General features: G+C 49.2%; 1 protein-coding gene across 1 annotated transcript in view; it reads right to left on the reverse strand.

Moving 5' to 3' along the window:
- The window catches only part of Abcc4 (ATP binding cassette subfamily C member 4), a 208,350-nt gene that overhangs the window by 165,266 nt on the left and 18,384 nt on the right, over positions 1-24,700 (reverse strand). The window contains exons 2-3 of the mRNA XM_055609807.1: positions 5,486-5,596; positions 4,830-4,950 (exon numbers count right to left, since the gene is read on the reverse strand). Of these exons, the coding sequence (XP_055465782.1) occupies positions 4,830-4,950; positions 5,486-5,596 (232 nt within the window). The remainder of the gene's footprint in view (positions 1-4,829; positions 4,951-5,485; positions 5,597-24,700) is intronic.

Raw genomic sequence — 24,700 nt, forward strand, 5'->3', positions numbered from 1 at the left:
GAATGAATGAATGAATGCCAGGTACACTGATGCCTGTACCAATAATCCCGAATATCTAAGGCACTGAGGGGGAAGAACACTGGAGCCCCAGAGCCCTAGCTGGCAATATAGTGGTACTCAAACGAATCAATACAATGTAGGTTAGTTAACAAAGCCAGAGAGGGAAATGGGCCCTTGCTGGACACATTGGTGGTATTAAAGCTTTAGTTAAAGTGTTTGTGGAGCAACTGTGCTATCAGTCTACAGAGGGAAGCTCAACTGTTAAAGGTACAGATTGAAATGTTCTCAGGTAACATTTGCCACCACACCCATCAGGACATTTTGGATGGATCCTTACTAGCTGTCCCGTACGAAACTATTTTTGACTTCTCCAAATCAGCAGCGCCAATACACCAGGCTCTGGAAAGAAAAGTATTTGTATAGGAACCCATGCTTCATTTTGCTGACAGAGTAAAAACAAACAAACAAAAGACTAAAGAAGCCAAAGGTTTCTTAGCTGAACACAGATGACTCTTCATTCCCCAGATTCCGCTGCGCTGCAGTCAGCTAGCTATCACAGCAGAGACAGATAGTGTGAGCCTCCAACACTGATCGTTATTAAGGGAATTAAGCCGCCATATCCAGCGTTAGAGCATAAACTGCAGGAAAGTTATCTAAACTGCAATGGAAAAGCCCTAACAGGCAAAGCCTGGCCACATCTGCTCCAACGCTGCCAATCCCATTACCCTGAGCCAACCCAGCAAGTAGCACAGTGTGCCAGCTACCAGAGAAAAAGAGTTGGCCTCAGTAGCCCCACTGATCCAGGACCCAGCAAATGGCACACACTGTGATCCTGTGACGCTGTGACCCTGGCTCAATAAAGAACAGACCTCTCAGTCTCGGCACAGGCCAGCAAGCTCCTCCTGTTGCCGTTGGCATCGAAACCCACCAGCTGCTGTAGCAGAGGATGCTAAACTTGGTGTGTGAGGCAGCCCAACCTCAGGGTGGGTGACAAACAGCTTTCCACAGGACTCCAGACCCATCTGGGCACACTGGGCACACTGAGACACACTGGCTCGCCAGTTGACAGCCGGTTTCCAGTACTGCATGACCTTCCGCCCCAGGAGACACTGTACTTCGGACCACGTCCTAACAGATAAACTCATGTGCCAGCACTGCACCAAGGCCATCTTGACACCATTATCCCTAAGCTAAAGTCAAGCAACCTCTACTCAAGATGCCAAGGGCAAAGTTCATGACCCTAGACCAGCCCCAGTCTAGGTTTGGCCTCATCTCAGAGTGCCTGAAACAGAAATCAGCGTTGTCATTTATGTTTGGAGCGGCCCTGGGCACATGGCAACTCGTTACTCAGGGGCTTGCTGATAATAAGAACACACACATACACACACACAGCTCACCAAGGTCCTAAAAGGGATAAAAGTAGCATCCATGCATAAAGGACTCACACATGATTCCCGGAAGGTAGCATTTTTCAAGACCCTTCAGTTATTAGTAAACTACCAGCACTGGCAGTGAATGTGGGTCCTACTAACACTGCCGCCACTGTCACTGCTGCCGCTACTGGGAAGTGCCCCGCTGCCACTGCTGACCACTGCCGTCCTCAGCGCAGTGACCGCTGCTGTGATAAAAGACCAAAAGCAGCTTGGGGAGGAAAGAGTTTCCACACTGCAGTCCATCGCTGAAAGAAATCAGGGCAGCAGCCGGGAGGCAGGAGCCGATGCTGAGGCCATGGAGGGTGCTGCTCACTGGCTTGCTCCTCATGGCTTGCTCGGCCTGCTTTCTTAGAGAACCCAGGACCACCTGCCCAGGGATGGCTCCACCCACAATAGCCTGAGTCCTCCCCCATCAATCACTAATTAAGAAAATGCCCTACAGCCAGAACTTAAGGAGGCATCTTCTCACTGAGGTTCCCTCCTTCCAGATGACACCAGCTGTGTGAAGTGAACATAAAATTAGCCAGCACAGTACTAGCACTGAGTACTACTGTTAGCGATACCATAACCAGCACAGTACTAGCACTGAGTAATACTTATAGCAATACCATAGCCAGCACAGTGCTGGCACTGAGTACTACTGTTAGCGGTACCATAACCAGCACAGTACTAGTGCTGAGTAATACTGTTAGCAATACCATAGCCAGCACAGTGCTGGCACTGAGTACTACTGCCAGCGATACCAAAGACTACAGCTTCGGAGTAGGAGCCCGGCTGATCCCGAACAGTGGTATTCCTGCTGCTGCTTCTGCCACCACTGCTCCTGGGGAGGCCTTCCACGTTCACCAGGCACTCCATTCTCCACTTTTCTGCCATGGCTTGCCAATAAGCAACTTCCTAAAAGAGAGGCCGGCCTTCTGCAGGTCATGCTGTAGGCCTTCCTGCCTTCTGACCCCTCCCAGCTCCAGCAGTGTGCACTCCTAAAGCCGGACAAGAGTGAACGTGATGTTCGGAGCTCACCCAGCAGAGCTCACCCAGCCTCTGTCCCTGTACCTCTGTCCCTGTACACCCCTCAAAAAAAAAAAAAAAAAAAAAAATCCTACTAAGCAAGACTCACGCTCACTGTGAAATGGCATCTGGTCAACATCTGAGGCTTCACCTTCCCCCTTCCCTCCAGAAGGAGAGGGCAGCCTTTCGCACTATGGACAACCAGAAGCTCGGGTCAAAGCCAGACCACCCTTCAATCATGTGGCTTTCAGTATGTGAAGTACCTGGTTACAGCGGTAGACAGCAGGACCAGGTAGCAGACACCCCAAGGGATGGCACACCTATGTGAAGCCGCTGGGTCACATGACACCACACACCTGCTGTGTGTCCCAAGCACATATGGAGAGCCAGCGCTCCCTTGGCTCCCAGCAGGCATGGCTGCAGAGCTGCACTGGGCCAGGGACCTGCACACGAGCAGACTACAGAAACTGCTGCCTGCTCTGTTTCTAAGTTTAAACTGAGACTCACGGCAGCCACATAAAAAATGCCATCACTGTGACAACACAAGTAAAACAAACTCCAGGCTGGAGGAGCCTGAGGGTGTGCGTCTCTCACCCTCAGGTCACCCCCACTGGCCGGCAGCGTGAGGTGGCCTTTCTCCAAGCTACACACAGCCCCCAGGCAGTGGGAACTACCTCTCAAAGCAAGCACTCACTGTCTGGCACAAGGGCCTCGGCACCTCTGTAGACAAGAGAAGGGCAATCTCTGGAACAAACTGCTCCCATTACCTAGCACTCCCGCTCCTTTCTCCAACGGCACAGAGCAGAACTCCACACCTCTGACATGCACAGAGCATGCCCAGTGGCAGCCTGCTCTCCTGCCTTAGGCTGGCTCATCTCACCCTACCAAGTGCACCTTCGACAACCTCCCAGCCAGCAGCCACCTGCACCAGCAGCCACCCCTCTGCAGAAACATTCCCACCCTCTGCAGAGCTGCATTAGAACGTTCTATAGAACATTCTGTGAACAGGATGTCCAACCACGTCTGAGACCTCCGGCATTCCTAAAGCAGCCATAAGGTACCAGGGGGCTGGAGCAATGGCACAGTGATTAACAGTATTTCCTGCTCTTCCAGAACACCCGGTTCAGATCCCAGTGCCCATGTCAGGAGGCTCACACCTGCCTTGTAACTCCAGCTCTAAGGAATCAGACCTCCTCGTATGGCCTCCTCAGACATCCCAATGTATGTGGCATAAGCACACACAGACACAAATAAAGATACAAATAATATTTTTCTCTTAAAGACACCACCAAAGAGGCAAACCACACAGCCAGATTTTCAGGAGCCCCTCCAGCAGGCACTGTCTGGCACTGGCCCGCACAGGCACTGTCTTCTAGGCAGAAGACTGTCTGTCTTAATGGGTGGCTCTGAAGACTATCATGGCCTTCAATCTTTGGTTGTATCTCTCTGCAATCCAGGCTACCAAAACTCAATTTTAGGTCAGCAATCTATTCCACGACAAAAACAAAAGCCCAGGATGAATGGCATGGAAGGCACGAAAGCTTAAGAGTGGACCATGGCCTAGCGCAGGTCCAGCTGTCAGGGCCCAGCCATTGGCAGAGGGTGAGAGCTCCTGGGCCGCAGTGAGTTCTGGCCTCTGGGGCACCACAGCTAGCTCAGGCACACGGGCCCCAAGTCTTGTTTACCTGAGAGGGAAAGTTGACAATGCCGTCCCAGGAAAGCATTTATCAGATCTGGCACAGTGAAGTGAACAATTACTTGTTGGGCACTAGTTATTCTGGGCTCTGATCCAAATGTACTTCCTCTGAAACACAGGACATGTCTCCTCAAGAGTGATCAAAGACCATTCTGCGCTTACAGAAGTGATCGAAGGCCAGCATTCACACTGTGCTGCGAGACGCTCGAGCTTCCCACGGCACCGGGCTCTAAACGTCCGCTAAGACCTATCTGTTTTCTGCGTGCTCGGACGTGTGTTACCTGCGAGTAATGTGCGTGCACTGTGTCTGTGCTGGAGCCCACGGAAGTCAGCAGATAACGTAGTATCCCACTGAGCTGGACTCAGGAAGGGCTGTGAGCCACCATGGGGTGCTGGGAACTGAACCCCAGACCTCTGCAAGAGCAGAAAGTGCTCTTAACTGTTGAGCTGAAACAGTGCATTTCAACTAGTCAGAAATGGGAATGTCCTCCAGCTCCAGTCACGTGAGCATCTCCCATTCCAAAGACATACAATAACTGGCTTTGTCGTCCTGCTTTCCCTAGCTCAACACCCTTTCAAACCCCACTGGCCTCTTCCGGGTACTGGTCCCACCCACTTGACATGATTGACAGCTAGCATGCCCCCTCCTGGTACAACTCAGAGACAGCTGTCAGGGCATAGCAGACACTTACCTCAATTAATGTAAAGATTCCCAAAATCAGGTAGGATTTCCAGTAACACTTGATGATGGCCTTTGTTAAGGAAGGCTTCCGAGCATCCTTCTTGGCTCGCAGAACTTCTTTATCCCAGTACCTACAGCAGGATGAGAGCTGAGTCAGGAACTGTAAGCACTGCCGTTGAGTAAAGCAGGGAGGTGACAGAAGGACAGGTTAAGTGTTTATAACCGGGTTATTCCGAGGATGCTGCAAAACACTGGCTAATTGTCCCGAGGGACCAAGAAAGATGTGTGAGGCAGAGTCTGTTGCACCAGAAAAACGGGCCTCCAGGGGGTACACCTCAGGGAACAAGGTCCTGCCGAGCTTTGCTGGATGACAGCAACCGTGATACCAGAGAAGGCAGGGACCTGCTTGAGTGGAAATAACGCTGGGGACAGGTCTCAGAAAAAGTGCCTGAGGAGCAGGCTCTCCCCACATCTATCAGCAGAGGTTTTTCTTTCCCAGGGCCACTCAGTCAGACAAGCCAAGACAACCTGAGGGGAGCAAGCAATGCTGGGAGAATGATGATCCAGAAGGCCGAGGCAAAGCAAGGGACCCAGGAGGAGGCCAAGCCTGCTCACACCAGAATGCGCACGCTTGGCTTCGCCCTGCAATGCTTTCCGCTTCCTTACCCCTGCAGCTCCTCGCCAAGGTGCTTTGAGCGATCTTCAGGGAGCACTGAAAACATGTCATCTTCCTCCAGTCTCCGCTTATGACCAGTTTTAAACAAGGGGTTGAGCCACCTGTTAAAAGATTTGAAGGGAGGAAACATTCAGAACTGCACAGTTGTGCAAATACAGTCCCACCTGAGTGCATTTCGTCAACCTCCATATGCTAAGACGGAGAAAGGATAAACCTGTGCTATTCACAACACACACGCACACATACACACGGGCACGCACACACACACACACACACACACACACACACGGGCACACACGCTCTAGTTCTTCACACCAGAAGACCCTGGAGGCAGTCAATGAGAGCACTCTGACATCAAGAGACCAGCTCTTGACTCCTTCATTCCATTCTCCCTTAGAAGAAACAAGAGCTCCTTAAAGAAAGGGCAAATTACAGGGCGAGATGGACTGTGAGTATCTTCTTATACCACAAAATAAGGAAACCACAAAATAAGCCAAGGAATCATGAAGACAGATCCAAGGACAGAAAAGCCAGACAGAGGGGTCCCATTGGACAAAGCTGGGGGACTTGGGAATCCAAATGCATAAGGTTGGCAGTGAGCTATAACCACCAAATAGCAGAGGAATCCAGGAGACCTTGCTCAGCCGGCTCTTGCCCAGGTGACACGCAGCAGAATTCACCAGCAGACACTACGGGTGCTGCTCACTGGTAGAGTACTTGCTTAGTATACACTGGGCCCTAAGTTCAATCCTCAGTATACCCGTTTCCCCCAAAAAAGAGAAAACAAAATCACCAAGAGAAGCTAAAAACTCATTCATGAAAATTTGACGGGAAGCAGGTGCCCAGTCAGCTTTAACTGTCACCTTGACGCAGCCTACAGTTGAGAAGAGGTCTCAGTTGAAGAATTTATCCCTAACCAGATATGGAAATCTGCTTGGTCCTTTATTCTACAGTTCTTCTGAACTCGGGTCCTTAGCACTGGAGCTGGCTGGTGACAGAGCCCTGAAAAGCACTCTCTAGTGAGAAGTCTGAATGTGCTCTGGCTGGAAACACTCCAGCCTTAGAATCTAGACAGGGCTACTTTCTGGCTGTGTGGCGGCTGTGCAGCTCATGCTCTCTGTCTGTCTCTCTCTATCAGCCTTGGGTAAATGGGAGGACATCTGCAGATGCCACAAGGATCCTCTGGGCTGTGGTTCTGAAAAACACACAGCTCCAGAAGACAACGGTCAGCCACTATCCTGATCTAAACGTGCTTCCGAGGGAGCTCAGCCGCAGTAACTTCCACACCGACGGGTCCAGCCCTCCCCCGCCCTGCCCACAGGAGCAACCTGCCAGCCTTTGTGAGACAGCTTCAGAAAGGCAAGGCACATACGTCTCTGTCTCTCCTTGGGCAATTAAATGTGGGTCCTTCTAGAAAGCTTGATAGAGGAGATTACTGAGTCAAGCACACATCTGTCATCATGGTGTGTTTTACAGGGGACTTTGCTCTCCCCTTGGAGAGGCTGCTGCCCAGGGGTTTCTGTACTCAGCAGCTCCAGGGAGCAAGGTCACTTCCACACAGCTCGCTCAGTCACTGCAAAGGCACAGACCTTTGGGGTCTATGGGAGTTCCCCAAGGCTATGGCATGCATTACAAGGACTTCGAATGTAAAGCTGGAGTTGCAAGAAGCTCCAATGCCCCTGCCTCATCCACCCAAGAGATCCCGAGGGATCATGGAGAAGAGGCAATCAGCTCACCTCTTTCTCGTCACCCTCCCCAAGAAGTTTTCAGAAGACTTGTTACCTCCCCTGCCCTGGCTCAATGTAGGTGGGCTCCCAGACATGTCTGAGACGCCGCCCACACGCCCGAGCCCTTTCTTCCAGGAGAAGGTCTGGTATTTTCCAGTCAGTACTTCTAAGTGGAATTCATTAGCATGTTTAGGCTTAATCTGGCTGATACGGTTTATGGTGGGTTTTGTTTTCAATCAGCAGGTAAAACCCACTCGGAGAAGAAACATAATAGTAATGAAAGGGTCCAAGGAGTATAGATAATTAGCCAAACAACTGATTATCATGCACAGGCCCTGAGTTCAAACTCAAGAACCAACCCCCTTGAAGAAAACGAAGGAAGCAGAAAAGCAACATTGATAGTTGTGTCCAATGAGACCAAGCAGGTGACTGCATTTGTATCACAGGGTGTGATATTAAATTTAAAAATATGAACTAAAAACAGACTCACCATTTTCTTTAGAAGATGCCACAAACTGGTTCCCCCGGGCTTTCTCACTACCCAAATCTCAAAAATCCTGGCTGAGACATACAGTTTATTTTGGTGTCCATCAAGCACACTGTGATAAGAAACATCTCTGACCACCTGTGTAATAAATCACATGTGGCCACATGCCACACGGTGACATTCTGACAGACAATAACTGGTTATGCTACGTTAATCCCTAAGATATTACAAGTACCATCTTAATTTGTGTATGCACACGCAAGGTTATCAGAGCTCCTGGTGACAACTTCTCCAAATACGTACGTCTCTATAGGTAAGCAAGAATGCTCTTCATGGCGACCCAGGTCAACTGGTGCCTTCATTCTAATTTATCCCTTCGGGAATTTAGTCAGCACTATCAGGCCACTGACAAATAAGCCATTCTTGACCCCAGTGCTCCCGACCTTCTTCCGTCTCTTGCCACAGCCTCATTTCATCGTTGCCTGACACTGACTAACTTCTCCAGAGCAGTGACTACCCCCGCTACTCAGGACCTCTGCTGCCAAGCACGGTGCTTGGTGGGACAGACGCACAGTCAACAGCTTCTGAACGGATGAAATCTTCTGTAAGTTGACGGCCATATTATCCTGAGCAGTGGCCTAGAGTGTCCTTTCCCGGGAGGGCAATCTAACACGGCATGAGAAGCTGTCAGCTCAGAGACAGGCGGGAGCTGCCTGGTGACAGCGTCCTCTCCATCATCACCATCAGCTCAGAGACAGATAGGAGCTGCCTGGTGACAGCGTCCTCTCCATCATCAACATCAGCTCAGAGACAGACGAGAGCTGCCTGTGGCAGCTTCTTCTCCATCATCACCGCCCTCAGCATCACTTCCAGATGGCATGAGGGTCTCTGCCATAAAGGCGCTTATGGAAGGGTATACGTGTTTTATTTAGTGTTGCTGCTATTTTGTTTTTCTAAACATTTGAGAGACTCTGAAAACTTTTCTCAATGTGCTGGAGAAGGAAAGAATGCCAAGTCAGAAGTTCAGTGTCCTAAACAGTTTATTATCCTCTCTCCATCATCCGGATTCAAACATTCAGGCCATGAACTTCATATTCACAGGGCACACAGGCAGAAGAAACAAACAGCTACCTCCTGTGAGCTGAGAAATCCTCCTCTCCCTTCTCCCACTCTTTTCCTCCTTAGTACCCGAAGGCCATTTCCACTTCTCTTTCCCTCTCCTCCCTGTTTTACATCTAACTATGATAAAACTAAAATATTATTTCACTACTTGCTAGCTATTGATCCGTGGGTCAGTGTGTGAGGGTTGGAATGGCTGCGGACACTTGATAGTTGTTGAATCGATACTGTTTCTCTCTAGTGAACCAGTTCAATATCTCACACTGCCTTTAGAAGCCAAGCCCAATAAACCCAACAGTCACAATCTAGTGAAAAGCAAAAAGCTCGCCCTCCCTGTAAATAAGCACACACACACACACACACACACACACACACACACACACACAGCTCTGGCGAGGGGGGGGCGGGGAGCTGTGTCTTTTCCTGATGCCATATGCACCAAAGTGAATAGGGAATGATCAGAGCTAGAAAAGGGGAAAGAGCAGTGAAGACAGCTAGGGTGATAAACTTTCCCTGCAGCCCACGTGATGGAGTGCACCAAGTCTTCTAAAGTTAGTTTCACATATGAGAGCAAGACAGAAACACAGAGACAGAGGCCAGTGTGGCAGCATGTGCCTGTAATCCCAGAATTTGGGAGGAGAGGCAAGATGTCTGGAATTCAAGGACATCCTTTGATACGTAATAAATATGACGCCAGTCTGGGCTCCATGGAACCCTGCTCAAAAATAAATACATAAAGAGGTTTCTGGGCCAAAGAGATGGCTCCAACAGTAAAGGCACACACTCACAACTGAGTTTGATCCCCAGAATCCACAGAAAGGTTGGAAGTGAGAACTAATTCCACAAAGGTGGCCTTTACATACATGCTGCAGCATATAAACATGCAAACGTGTGTGCGCACACACACACACACACACACACACACACACACACACACACTCATACATGCACCGAGAGATTGCTGATACATCCATCTGGAACCTTATCCATCTAGAAACAAGGAAGCAGACAAGAAACAAAAACAACCATCAGTCACATCTCTGACAATGATCTGTAGCTAGCGTTCGGATCTTAAATACCTTTAACAGCATAACCCCAGTTTCAAACCACTGGGAGGAAGCTGGGTTATCAGGAGTGTGCCCCAGCAGGAATTGCCAGGAACCTAACTCTCTCTCCCCCTCGAAGCCATGAATCAAGGGCCTCTCTTTCTCCTCTTCTCTACTGCGGATGTGTACTGAGCCACCACACACCCAAAGCTTCAGGCACCAAGCAGTCAGGAAATGAACCTCCAGACCTGTGATCTGAACCAAGGCCTTTTCTCTTTGTGTTGCTTATCTCCAGTCATTCGTTATGGTAACGGAAACTCACACTGCCCTAAATCCTGACTCCTTTGGCATCCTTAAATCCTAATTCAACCACCTGGCCTTTGCTCCTCATGATTCCTCGGCTCCTGTGTTTCTGGGGTAATGTCTGAGGGCGCTTCCTTTGTTCTCCACGCCCCTACAAGTAGAATGATTAAGTGTTCAGCCTACTGTTCCCTTTCAGGCTCTCTCTGAAGTGGCTCCACTGAAGAAACGGCAGTACCGAAAGTCTCTGGTGCAGGTCTTCACAGGAACACAGCAAAGGAAGAGCTAATCCTCTTCCAATGTGGGTAAACCACGTCTTGTTTGGACAGAGACAAGGTTCTATTAACAAGGCACTGCAAACAGAACTTCTCAGAATACTGTTTTACTCTAAACTGGTCTCACTGAGGTTTCAACACTGCTGCATGTATAATTTCCTGGGATGGACCTAAATGAGAGAGAGACAGACACAGAGACAGACACAGACACACTTCTGACTCATGCCACCAACTGCTCATTCCACATACCTCCTCCTGGGCATTTGATAAAGAACTCAAAAAATTTTAATTCCCAAAACAACTGCTTTCTCTTCTTTGAAACCTTCCCCTTCACACAGCGTCTTCTCCCTTCCTTCCTCTTGGTAAACAGAGGTCCCATGTTGCCCAGTCCTTAGAAACCGCTTGGCGCCACCCAACTGTCTATTCAACATCCCACACCTACAAACCTGTCACTCTAAGCTGATGGCCAGACTGAGCACGTAAGGACATCCCACTCACATCCCCCTGGGCATACAGAATGAGCACACTCTGCAAGGCCTCGGCCCTGATTTATTTCAACTTCAAAACCCGTTATCCGTTGGGTACGAAGTGGAGCAATTATGGGTAATAGATGAGTCTGAATGTTGAAGATTTTTCAGGACCGAAAAGGGTTCTCAGCCTGGAATCTGCAGGAGGTTCTCAGGAGAACCGTGCAACGAGGAGCGGATAGGCAGATGTTTGCTTCCTAGCTGGTCAGTGACAAAATGTTGCCAGGGAAAAGCTGGGGCAAACCACCAGCATTGGCTTCTCCACAGCCTTGCCAGTTACTTGGCTCTGGTCTCATGAGCACCCAATAAGAGCAGAATAACCAAATAAAATCTGCCAAGTTCGCCAGGGCCTCCCTCATCACAATGTTCCGGTGGCCTGGCTAGGAGCAGGGCCTACACACCTGACTCCCTCGCTCTGTGGTCCATCCCTCTCATTCCAGTGTGGTGGGGACAGCAAATGTGGCTGTGCCATCCCAGGGTGGGTCATCACTTGGCCTCCATGGACTAGACACGTACTCAAACCACATTAAACACATACACGAGGCGTCTTCCACGTTGCCTTCTCTCCCATAACAACTCCTGGGGGGCGGGGGGACATGCCTGCAATCCCAGCACAGGGGAGGTAGGAGCCAAAGGGTTGGAAATTCATCTTGGACATTGCTAGTTCAAGCCCAGCCTGGGATTTACCCTGTCTCAAAGCAAGCAAATGAAACAAATCCCAAAGTCTCCCCATTTACAGGAGGCCTCCTGCCTGGTGTGTGCTAAAATAAGCAAGCTCTGGTTCCCCACATACACACACCTGACCTCCACAGCCCCTGCACTCCCTCTGCATCCGCTTCCACGAATCCTCACATGCTAGTCAGAGGTCCTCATACATGTTTGGTTGGCTCACTTGATTTTGGCCTGTGTTGAGGCAGTACGTCACGGTAGAAGCTTGTGAGACCTAAAGATGCTCACTTCAAGGTGGCCACGAAAGACAGAAAGAATGGGGTAGAGATATGTATCCTGCCCAGGGCCTTCAAGGGCCTACCCAGCTCATCTGAGTCCCCCAGCTTCCCTTTCCTCCCATCAATGAGTCCATGCTGTTCATAGCTTCTCAACCTCCCTTACCTCATCATCACCTCTTCCCAAATCACAACTCCAGGAACCTGCACTGTGCAAAGACAATGTCCCCAGCATCTTCAAAAAGCACGTCGCGAAGTAAGATGCAGGGTTACACCTACGATCCCATTCTGTTGGCCGGGGCAACATGGCTGGGACTCAACAAGAGACAAGTCCCTCCTAACTAGCAAACAGAGGCTCTTCCCACCCGAGGCCACCGCCACCGTGCCGCAGTGCAAGTTCCTCTCTGAGATGCCAGGTATGCTCTACCAACCCCAGACGCTGGCCAGCACTGCCTGCCTGAACCAAACACTCCCTTCCAAATGATCAAACATCCCCCCACATAAGGTGGGACATGGTTCTTGCTCCCAAGCTCAAGGGTGGAGAGGGAGGGAGGGAGGAAGGAAGGGAGAAAGGGATCGAGGGAGGGAGTCAGTGAGCGAGCGAGCGAGTGAAGGGAACATGAGGATTTGATGTCATTGAGCTTTGTGCACCAAGAACAGAGAAGGGCATGTTTTATTTCAGTTGTAAGGGTTGGATCAGAAGCAGGAAAACACGTAATTCACATTTGTCTGGTCGTCTGACCCCTACTGCAGGCCCAACATTGCCCCAAGTATATCACCGCATGGGAAATAAGCATGTATGCATTTAGGTTAACTGAAGCCATGTGTATTTGCAGTAGTCCCAACCGGCTTTTCCAGTCACAGCAAGATCCCCACCTCACAGCCAATCTGGTTACCTACTTGTGCCAACAGCATGCCCTGATACGCCTGGCTCTATCCCCAGCCAGTAGACTTCTACCTTTCTTTTGCCTAAAGTTAAAATTTTTAGTGATAGTTTTACGTTTAAGAGTGGTTTGGGGTTCACAGCAGAAAAGAGAGCCCTTCCATGTGCGCCGGCCCCCATACAGGCCCAGCCTTGCTCACTGGTCTGCCCATTGCTGCAGACGGCAGGGCAGCTTCATCATGTCTGTGTCCCGCCTTCCACAGAGGACTTCAGAACACTGTACGTTCTCCGGGCTGGACAGATGTATGATGATGTGTATCGACCACTGTAAGGTCACTTTCATAACCCCAAAGCCCTTGGTGTTTGGACTCTTCATCTCTCCTTTACTCCCTACCTGAGGACTCACTCATCTCTGTTTTGCTGTACCCAGAATGTCACAGAGTCAGACTCCGGTGGCATGCGGCCATTGCCAGTTGGCTTGTTCTGTTAGCAGCATGGATTTAAAGCGTATAACTCTGGGTCTTTTGCCTTCCTCTGGGTATTTCCTTCCTCTGAATCCAGCAGCTTGTGCATGTGTTCGAGAGCTAAGCATCCTGGTTGCTTCTAAGTCTGGCAATCATGACTAAAGCTCCTATATGCAGGGTTTAAACCCATCCAGGTAAAACACCACAGCACCTGCTGTGTCGTGTAAGAATGTGTTCCTTTCTCTGGAAAACGCTAGACTATCTTCCAAAGCAGTGACTTTGCATGCCCACCAGCCATGAATGTGAGTGTATGTAGCTCTCTTCACCTGACTGAATCCCTGCTTCAATTCCAGCTCCTTCAGGACCCCTGTGGCCTCTGATTTCACTCTTCAGCAAACCCCTCCATTCTTGGATTCATGGAGAACATAGGTGGCATTCACAAACATACCAGGTACAGTAAAAATGCTGGTGTGGGCAAGGGAGGCCTCGGCTGCATACACAGGAGAGAAGGCCATGTAGGTGTGCGGACCACAGAATGAAGAGATGCAGCCACAAGCCAGCAGTCACCATTGCCAAGAGCTACAAGCACTCGGTCAAGAAAAAATCTCCCTTCGGGTCTCCAGAGGGAGCAAGGCCTACCTACCTATCCCTTGACTGAAGACTCGGTCTCCAGAACTGTATAGAATCTCTGTGGTTTGGGACTACCACTTGACATGACAGCCTCAGAAACCTTGCTAGAACACCATTCTTTATTTGTCCATGAAGAAAGGACACACAGAAGACAGACTGGTTTGTCCAGGGCCATACAGCTCACGTGTGAGGCGCTGCAGGTTCTGCTCCAGACAGTGGGGCCTGAGCTGGAAGTCCTGCTGGTACAGCCAGGTGCCTTCCTCCACCAGGACATGGAGCATCAGCCCTTTGGCTAGGGGCTCGGAGCCACCCTCCTGGACTCTCTGGCTGCTCTGGACTGTGCTCCAAATGATCAAACATCCCCCCACATAAGGTGGGACATGGTTCTTGCTCCCAAGCTCAAGGGTGGAGAGGGAGGGAAGGAGGAAGGAAGGGAGAAAGGAATCGAGGGAGGGAGTCAGTGAGCGAGCGAGCGAGTGAGTGAAGGGAACATGAGGATTTGATGTCATTGAGCTTTGTGTACCGAGAACAGAGAAGGGCATGTTTTATTTCAGTTGTAAGGGTTGGATCAGAAGCAGGAAACCTGCTTCCAACCTGCCTCTAGAATGCTCTCTGAGTTGATAGAGAAGGTTTGGAAGGTCAGATCAAAGGGACTAGAGAAATAGATGTCAAGAGCAGAAGGGAAGGAACTTGTGTAATGAAGACTCTGGCCGGGCTCTGACCCTAGTTTTTCTGTGTCTCAGGAATTCCCCAGGTCATTGGGCCTGATGGTTTATACAAGGTGACTCATCGGTCCCCTGGAAAGTTTATACTACGGTGACTACAGATGGAGGCAGCTCCGGAAAGACCGATCCTGTCATGACAGGTGTGAGCTTTGCCAAACACTGTCAGCCCAGCCTCTGGGGCTTAGGGGGTCTAAAGAGATAGAGCTCATGACCCACACGCCTCTCAATCACGCCTGCAGAACGAAACCTTGACACAATGAAGCTTTTATGGGCTTTCTCAGTTGGCAACACTCTGGGTATCATTAAATGCCAACGTGCCAGAAATTGGCTGTCCAGAAAGTGGTGCATCCTGACTGCATGGGATGGGATGAGAAAGCTGTGCATTTGGGACCCAGCCAGGCCCTGCACTGAGATGCTCCCCTTGACTGATTCCAACTGGAATCCACTTACTAGAAAATCATGGTTTAGTGTACAGCTCTTCCCTGAGTCCTGTGAGACGTTCTTACTGAACCCAAACAGGTCTTGAATTTACAGCCAGTGGGTCAGAAGTGAGGGTGTCTTTGGGACCCCAAACTTACAAAGGAGTTCTGAAGGGAGGCCAGCCAGTCTGAGGCATGACTCTATAAAGTTCTGATCAACTCTGGGAACTGATGACTTCTCAGTCGCTTCTCAAGACACCCACTGCTTCAGCTTCTGCCAGCCGAGACTTCAGTTCATCCTCAGTCTCCTCCATTCTGGTGGCCTCTTCTCCTCACTGCTTCTCTGTATACACCTCAGCCAAATATGGCACTGCAGGTCCCAACAGGCCACCTCCCAGCCCTTCCTGTCCCTAAGAGCACATCTGCTGCCAGCACCACGAGGAAAAGACATGTTTTCAAATATCCCTCCTCCTTTGCTGTGGCCACACTCTCTGACACTCAGATGGGGATCTTGGATCTCAATGTGCAAGAAAGCATCTGTGAACCCAGATCCCCCTGCTGTTGGGGTCTAGTCCTGTAGCTCTGATGTCAAGACTCAGCACAGCAAATTGTACTCATGAGAGCAGTCACACTGAGACAGCTACTTAATCACAGGTGATCCAACCTGCGCCAGCAAGATGGCTCAGCAAGCAAAGGCACCCGTCAACAAGCTTGACAACCTGAGTTTAATACCTGGGACCCTGGTGGGAGGAGACACAACTCCAAGTCATCCTGACACCCCAACCCAGCCCCTCTCCATGTAAACAAACAGACCTAGATAGATAGATAGATAGATAGATAGATAGATAGATAGATAGATAGACAGACAGACAGACAGACAGACAGATAGATAGATAGATAGATAGATAGATAGATAGATAGATAGATAGAAGATAGGTAGATAATAGAAGATAGATAGATAGATAGATAGATAGATAGATAGATAGATAGATAGATGATAGATAATATAGGTAGATGATAGAATTTAAACTGGTGATTAAAAACAAAAAAAGTAGCAGAAGCCCTGAACCCCATGGAAAAACTCGACTAAAGATCTTAGTCATAGAGGGGACAGGGAGCCCCACAAGGTCCAAATATATCTGATCACAGGGGTCTTCTATGAGACTGTTTATCCAATCACGGACCATGCAAGGATATAACCTACAACCCCTGCTCAGACATAGTCCATAGTAGCTCAGTATCCAAGTGGGTTCCCTAGTAAGGGGGACAGGAATTGTTTCTGACATGAACTTATGAGCTTCCCCTCTCCCCTGAGGGAGGAGCAGCCTTGCTAGGCCACAGATAAGGACATTACTACCATCCTGAAGATACCTGATAAGCTAGGGCCAGACGGAAGGAGAGGAGGACACCCCCTCTCAGTGGACTCTGAAGGGGGCAGGAAGGAGATGAGGGAGGGAGGGGAGGAATGGGAGGGAAAGAGGGAGTGGGCTATAGCTGGGGTACAAGTGAATGTATAAAATTATTTAAAAATTTAAAAAATTTGAATTAAAAAAATAAGAAAAAGATCTTAGTCATGGTCAGTTAAATGGCTAAATTATAACCATGAACGCAAGCCTCAGAGCTCCTGATCCAGCCTGAATAAACATGAAAAAAAAAAACAAGTCAAAGGTAAGTCCTTGCCTCACTGTGGTAGGTATCCCAGATAAAGTCTGAAAGTCAGAACCTAAGCGAGTACATCGAAGCCCAGAAACAGGATGAAGGTGCACAGGCCTCAGGTGCCAGACAGGGCCACCCCTGGGTACAGCTGCAGGGGTGGGGCTGAGGAGAGTGAGGGCTGCCGCAGGGGCGAGGCTGAAGAGGAGCCACCAAGGACAGGATGGAGAAAGGTGAGCACCGGGGGCCAGCCTGGATAAAGAAGGCTGGAGTTCTAAGTCTAGAACACCCAGACAGCAGCCGCTGGTCCAGGAGCCAGAGGACAGGAACCATCCATATGCTCACAAAACTCTTGCAAGGAAACAATCAAACTAGCATACGTTTAGAAGAGTGCTGACAGGGTCAGTTTTTATATACATTTAAATTATACTCATACTAAGTTTAAGTTAATTTTTTCCCATTTAGAACTTTTTTTTTCACTCCAATATTGGCCAAGCAGTAGGGCATGGTGGTGCATCCCTTTAATCCCAGCACTCAGGAGGTAGAGACAGGAGTTCAAGGACAGCCTGGTTTACATGGTGAGTTGCAGAACAACCAGAGCTGTGTAGAGAAAGGAAGGAAGGAGGGAGGGAGAGAGGGAGGGAAGAAAGGAAAGAAGGAAGGAAGGAAGGAAAGAAGGAAGAAAGGAAGGAAGGAAGGAAGGAAGGAAGGAAGGAAGGAAGGAAGGAAGGAAGGAAGGAAGGAAGGAAGGAATTGGCTGAGTTGTGAGTTAATAAAATATGATTTCCCAGATTGTCATTCTTCCAACAAATTCAATTTACTTTAAAAAAACCGAGACTATCTCCAAGGCTGGTGTATCCTCTCCTAAAACCAATTTAGCTTTTAGAAAATTACTCCACAAAGTCAACGTTAGACTCCACAAAAAGCCTCTACCTGTTGTCCCCACTGCCCCAGCCAGCAGGAAGAGGGCCTTGGATTATTAGCAAAAAGGCACTGTGCATTTTCAAAGGTAGCAAAGCTCGGGCTGCAAAGATGGTTCAACCCAAAGCGTAAGGCTCACAATGAATAGGACAAAAAGTATCCTGACTCCAGCCCTTGTCAATAGGCAGAGAGCAAGTTTATGGGAAAGTGACATGCTGGGACCAGGTAGAGCTTAATGTTGAGCTTTAGTGATTTGGAGGGGGAGGAGGAAGGGGTGGAGAATGCAAAGACTTGACAACTCCTGCCCCTGTGGTTGTTATCATGGTGTTAACCTGGTAACATTTCTTGAAGGCTGGGGAGATCATTCAGCATGAAAAGGGCTTACTTCATGAGAGCAAGAATACCTGTGCTCAATCTACACACCCTCTTTTTTCTTTTGACCCATGCTGAGTTTAACTTGGTCTGTGCTTCAGTCAAGCCTTAAAGAGCAGAAGGAAGAGGATCTGGAGACAGCTGCGGACAGACTGGGCTCATGTGCAATCTGACAGGGACGGGCGGAGCTCTATCTAAAACAGCATCTACCACCTTGAATCAGACATGGGACTGGAAACAGATCACCAAAGGCCACCACAGCAGCAGCCCTGAGATACTGGCCGGGGGAGCTGAGGACAGGAAAGTACACACAGCACTGGCCTTTGGCTCACAAAGCTCCTCCCTCTCCCCCAACACACACACACACACACACACACACACACACACACACACACACACACCACGCACTAGCCAGGCAGTTTTATGATGGAAAGCTAAGTGAAGGTTTATTCTACCAAGCCACAGCTCTGTTGAAGAGATTATTAGTATACAAATCCTTAAAAATATTTGCATCGCTTTAGCCCTCAACATATGATCAGTGTTTATTAATTACCCTGTTTGTCCAAATCATGAGGAAGCAGATAATTACAACAGCCCTCACAAATACCTAGAGAAGCTCGGTTTTGAACCGGAACCACCTAGACTACCCAACTTCATGCTCGTATTTATGTAAGAGGCATTGGTCCTAGCAGACCCAGGGCTCACCACGCGTGAGACACCATACAAAGCTGGAAGAAGGCAGCAGAGGTTCGCGACCTCCAGTTCACTGGCAGCTTGAGAAACAGGCTGACCTCCATCCAGGAAGTTCTTCTCCCCCAACCAGCTGCTTGTCTGCCTCTACCTACCTACTTCAAAAGAAGTCAGCTGCGCCCGTTAAAAAATCTAAATTGGAAAATATATGCAAGCATGTCTCAAGTACAGGAAATAACTCCTGCGGGAAACGGTCCAGGCCGTCTGCTGAATACTCAGCTACTCTGGGTACAATGCATTTACAATCGTGATTGCTCAAGGGTAAGATATATTTATGATGTTCCCACACAATGTAAACTATTCCACGCAGGGTTTTAAGAACAGATTTCACTGGCCAGGCATGGCAGCGCACCCATTTAATCCCAGCACTGGCAGAGGCAGGCAGTTTGAGGCCAGCCTGGTCTACAAAAGCAAGTTCCAGGACAGCCAGGGGCACACAAAGAAACCCTGTTGGGGGGAGGGGATGGACAACTTTCCCAGGACTGAGGTCAGTACTTTCCAGCACACTCTGTGTTTAAATGACCACTTTCAGAGTTACCATGAAATCCGGCCCACTCCTTTATGGAGTACAGCTCCAGGAGACTGGTTCATTTTTGACAGTTTTGTTTACCAAAGCTTCTGGCATAAAGAAAAGCATGTGCCAGCATGTGCTACTTAAAGCCAAAAAGTAATGTGCAAACACACACACATACACACACCTTAAAACCCTACGTTAATGTGCTCAAAACACACCAGAAGGGAAAAAAATGACATTTGGTTATAAAAGTGTTGAAAATATTATTTATCTATGGCAACTGGTTTCCTCCAAATTGAAAAAGTAATTTATGCAAAGCAAGGTCCCCAGTTACCTGGACTCTCCACAAAACCCAGCCAAATCTTTACCAGAGTCTCTAAGGTGACAGTCCTTACGGTGAAACCAGGCCTTTCCTTTTTGTGACATGTTTTTCTGGTTTGACTTCTACAAAGGCAGAAGAGTGAACTGAGCTTGAGTCGGGGCAGGGCTCCAAATGACATTCCTGACCCTGGCTTCCTTGAGGTCATGACTTTAGGCAGGCTGTGCCATCAAGGCCCTGCAGAGATGAGCGGCAGAAAAGACCCTGAGGCGCCATTTGGTGCGTGGTATTTGGCAGCGAGGGAGAGTTAGTGGTGAGACCCCTGAGCACTCCTCCTCCCGGTTCCAGGTGAATCCCACGACTCCTGCCCAGCTTCGAATTTTCATCCAAGCAGCTTTCACCTCTGCCTGGGCCGCCAGGCTGCCCTCTCGTTCACTCTGCAGCTGAGACTTTCTTTCTAAACTGCCCACCTACCCTTTCTGTCCTGTCCGGAAATTCAGCCAGAGGCCTGGTCTGGACACTCCCATGGCCCCTCCCTTTTTGTCTCCCAACCATCCTGGTGTCAACCAGGTGGCTCTGCTCCTGCCTCTAAACTCACGAGCCTGATGACTTTACCTTCTGGCCTCTCCTTGGTCTCCTCTTATAGACTCACACGGTGGTTTGAATGAGAATGGGCCCCATGGGATCATCTGTTCGAATACTTGACCTCCAGCTGATGGAACCATTAAAGAAGGATTAGGAGGTGTAGCCTTGGAGAATGTGTGTTACTAGACTTGGGGCCAGGGGAGCAGGAGTGAGGTGGAGGCCTGTTCAAACCCCAAAAATCTCATCATGAGACCAGCAGGAGTAGGGGTGTTCCCTCCCTGCCCTGGACCTGCATGCCCCAGCACACACAGCCTTATGGCCCCCACCTCTACCGCCTCTGAGGTGGTCACAGAGCCTGGTGGGAGTTCAACTTCCCCTTCGTTAGAGGGCCATGTCCAGCAAGCACCTGGAATTCCTCTTCATGCAAATAAGGTACTCCCAGAACTTGTCCCCAGCCAATGACATACACTCATCCTGACAGCCCCTACTCACCCCCAAAGGTTTCAATAGCCTTTGTTCCCCCAATTAAATGAGCTGTATCACTGAGTCTCCCAAGAAGGCTGTTTCTCCCACACTCACCACTGATAGAGACCTTGCATTGCAACCACCCATCCCAGCTAGGCCTCCCTCCCTCTAGTCCAGCCTGGTGTACAACCAGCATGGATACCCTGTGGGGGAAAGCAGGGACAGGGTGGCAACAGGCTTTCAGGTTTCAAAAGCTCGTACCATTCCCAGTTAGTTCTCTCTGCCTCACACGTGTGGGGGTAAGCTGTCTGCCATGCCTGCCACCATGCTCTCCACCATGATGCTCATGGACTCTAGCCCTCCGAATGCATGAGCCCCAAATAAACTCTTTCTTCTCTAGGTTGCCTTGGCCGTGGTGTCTTATCACAGTATTAGGAAAGTCACTAAGAGAGCTGACTTGAGTGGCTAGCACACGAAGGACCGCAAAACAGCCTGTGTTTCGTGCATTGCTGGGAAATGAAGCTCAGAGCCCTGAGCTCTGAGACAATCACCCCTCTGTGCTCTGCACGCCTCCCTTTAATGTTTAATGTTTTTTTTTCATTTTTTTCTTTTAATTTTTATTAATTACAGTTTATTCACTTTGTATCCCCGCTGTGGCTCCCTCCTTCCTTCCCTCCCAATCCCATCCTCCCTTCCCCTCCTCCACCCATGCCCCTACACAAATCCACTGATATGGGAGGTCCTCCTCTCCTTCCTTCTGATGCTAGTCTATCAGTCTCATCAGGACTGGCTGCATTGTCCTCCTCTGTGGCCTGGTAAGACTGCTCCCCCCTCAAGGGGAGATGATCAAAGAGCAAGCCAATCCGTTCATGTCAGAGACAGTCCCTGTTCCCCTTACTAGGGCACTCACTTGGAGACTGAACTGCCATGGGCTACATTGGTGCAGAGGTTCTAGGTTATCTCCCTAAATAGTCCTTAGTTGGAGTATCAGTCTCAGAAAAGACCCCTGCGCCCAGAAATATTTAATGCCCCACAAAGGGCATTTCTGACCCAGAGACCCAGGGCCCCAGCCTAGGCCACCCTGTAATTCAGAATTATTTTTTTAGCAAATAGTATAAAGCTTAAAGAAGAAGGGTACTTGGTTCTATATACTATAGTCTCACTGTAAGAAAAACATGTTGATGATGTAGTTGAGCCTAAGTTTTCATTTAATTTTTATAATGTCACCGTCCTGCACTCTCAGGAGAAAAGGCAAATGACTGAATAAATAAGGACTGGTCTGTTTGAGTTCTGGCAATAGTTTGAGCTTGCTCTAGCTCCAGATGCGGAGCTCACCAGGCCCTCACCACCTCTGCAACAGAAATGAAGGCGCTGACCCAAAACTCCACGGTCCCCATGTTAGCTGAGATCGTGAAGCCCACTTTCCATGCAAACCACCTGCATTTTCCTATAACCGTGCATACCACCTCTCTGGCTGAGGCACCGTGAGAACTTGTGACCCCAGACCTGGGGTCAATGCTGACAACCAGAAACAAGCATCCTTCAAATTACAGTCCCCACACAGCATACTCTCTGGACAACACTGAGAACCCATGTGCCTAACATTTCTACCTGTTACTCAGTGCTAAGGGGGAGAGGGCATTACAGACTGCAGGCTTCCTAGGTGGGCAGCATTGTATCAGTAACTTGAGGAAAATTCTGGCTCAGCCAGCTCACACTTTGAAGCAAGGGGTGGTTACAAACTTCCAACCCTCATCCAGGAGCTGCAGATTCAGAGAACAAAAACATCCTTTGACAAGTCTCCCTCAAAGGGCTCACTTGGTAGGAAATAAAGAAGAAAAAGAAAACTCTACAATGAATTTCAGAGCGTTTTCTGAAATGGCTTTCATTAAAATAATAATAACAATGAGGCTTTCTCCAATTTCACTGAAAAATATTCCATGGAACTGCACTGCTCACAGGGGTGGAAAAATTAAAGCAAAATTAAACACAAACAGGGTCTGTCAGAGAGGTACCCAGATGAAAGGGCACCTTGACTCGTGTGTGGCCCGTGAGTCCCATACCAGCCCACCCTGTCCCCACCATCCCACCATCAACTTGGATTCCTGATGCCATCTGCAAGTTAGGCTTTCGGTCCAAGAGCACTTGTGTCTCACTGGAAAGAAAAGAGGAGGAGGAAGACCCCATGGATGCAAACCCCCACACACACACACAAGAAAGAACCTTGGGAGACACCCCCACCCCAAATCCACAAGACATAATGCCGCCTACTCTGCGTCCCTTCAAGTTGGCCAAAGTTAGATGGGCTTTTTCCTGATCCCTATGGCAGGGCCCTCTGCCACTCCACAGCCACAACACATGATAACGTGTAACCCCAAAACCCAATGTCTTTACCAGGAGTCTGAAGACAGGGCCACAGAGCACAGGAATCATAACAATTCATTCACTACTCGAAAGGCTCTTTCCAAAGGTCCTCGACCACAAATTACGATCTCTACGCAACTTCCATTCAGGGAAACTGAAAATAGCCAGGCTAAGAAGACAGATTTTAAAATACAGTCAATAGTCACACAGTAAGAGCCACAAGAGGAGCCAGCTAGCTTAGACAGCAAGAAGCAGGGCTCCCCAAGTGGTAGGCTGGGGCCAGTGTCTTCCACACACAGCAGAGGGCTGCAGTCCACTGCATTCTCAGGAAGTCCTTTAGCACCCCCTGAGTGCTGCCTGCATTGGATAGAGATCATTAAACTGTCCCAAGGAAAGAAGAGGGCTGAGAGATGCAGAGAAACTAGCATTGCAGGGTATCTGATCACACTATGAACCCAGAGATGGTGCTGTTTACCAGAAAAACCAGTTTCTAGCTGTGGCGAGGTTCAGCACATCAAGAGCAAAGTTAACATTGTTAACTTGGAGTGGTGGTATCCATCTTTGTTGATCCTACACATATTTCAAACATCAAAGAAACCTCTCCCCACTCTTTGCCACCTGAGCAGAGCCCCAGGTTTTCAGGAGTCTCCCGTGTCCACCTTCTCACCCTGCCCACAGCGGGACAGTCAGGTGTAGGCAGGCCCCAGCCATGTCACCCAGCAGAGCAGCCATGTGACTCGGCGAGCTGAGACATAGGGACCTCCCAGCCCCTCAGGGACCCTGACTTTGTCCTTCTGTCCACCAGGCCTGAACTGCCTCAGGTCTCTACAGCTAGCACTGGCCACACTCACATCCTTCTCCAGGACACAGGTGTGCACAGCTTCCACACACACCCAAGAGAGGCCACCTTGGGTACCTGTCAGCACTTCATCCCACCCCCTTGTTCCACTGACCCTCAGGACTGACCGGTTCACAGTTTGAAAATCAGGCTCACTCCAAGGACAAGCTACAGGTGACCTCAAGGACAGGGGGAGACCACACTCTCACTTTTGCAGCTGTCACAGCCATTATCCTGTGCAGAAAGCTAAGGTTATAGTTCATTTCTGAGAATACCGGCTCAAAAACATAAAAAGCACGTTTGCTCTTTTTTTTGCTCATTTAAAAAAAAATAGATTACTTGTTAATCTAGGTAAAGCTTATTAAATATTTGCTTATCAAATTATCCTGACCCACAGGTAAGTATTTAAACCCCAAAAGGCAAGGCGGAGATTTCGAAAAGGATGCACCCAGGCACACCTGAGGCCACCCGGTAGGAGTGAAAAAAGGATTTTTTTTTTTAAGTGAGAGTTGGGTGAGTTGTCACATCTTTATCCCAGGAGTTGGGAAGTGAAAGCAGAAAGATCAGTTCAAAGCCAGGCTCTGCCTGGAAGGCTTCACCAGGAGGGAGGGACACAGGGGGAGGGGAAGGGGAAATTCCTTCCTTGCTCTGACTTCATGGTAAATCAGGCTAGGATTATCTTCCTCCTTTGTGGGGAAGGAGGGAGGGGAGAAAAGTCGTCACTGTGACCACTTCCTTTAAAAATAAAGGAGATGTAAGGGGTTGGGGCGTGGCTCAGTGGTAGAATATTAGAATGTGGAAGTCCATAGGTTTAATCACTAAGACACTCAGACACACACACACACACACACACACACACACACACACACACACACACA

Source organism: Psammomys obesus, unplaced genomic scaffold (genome assembly GCF_907164565.1).
Source record: "Psammomys obesus unplaced genomic scaffold, mPsaObe1.curated_primary_1811, whole genome shotgun sequence".
Lineage (NCBI taxonomy): Eukaryota > Metazoa > Chordata > Mammalia > Rodentia > Muridae > Psammomys > Psammomys obesus.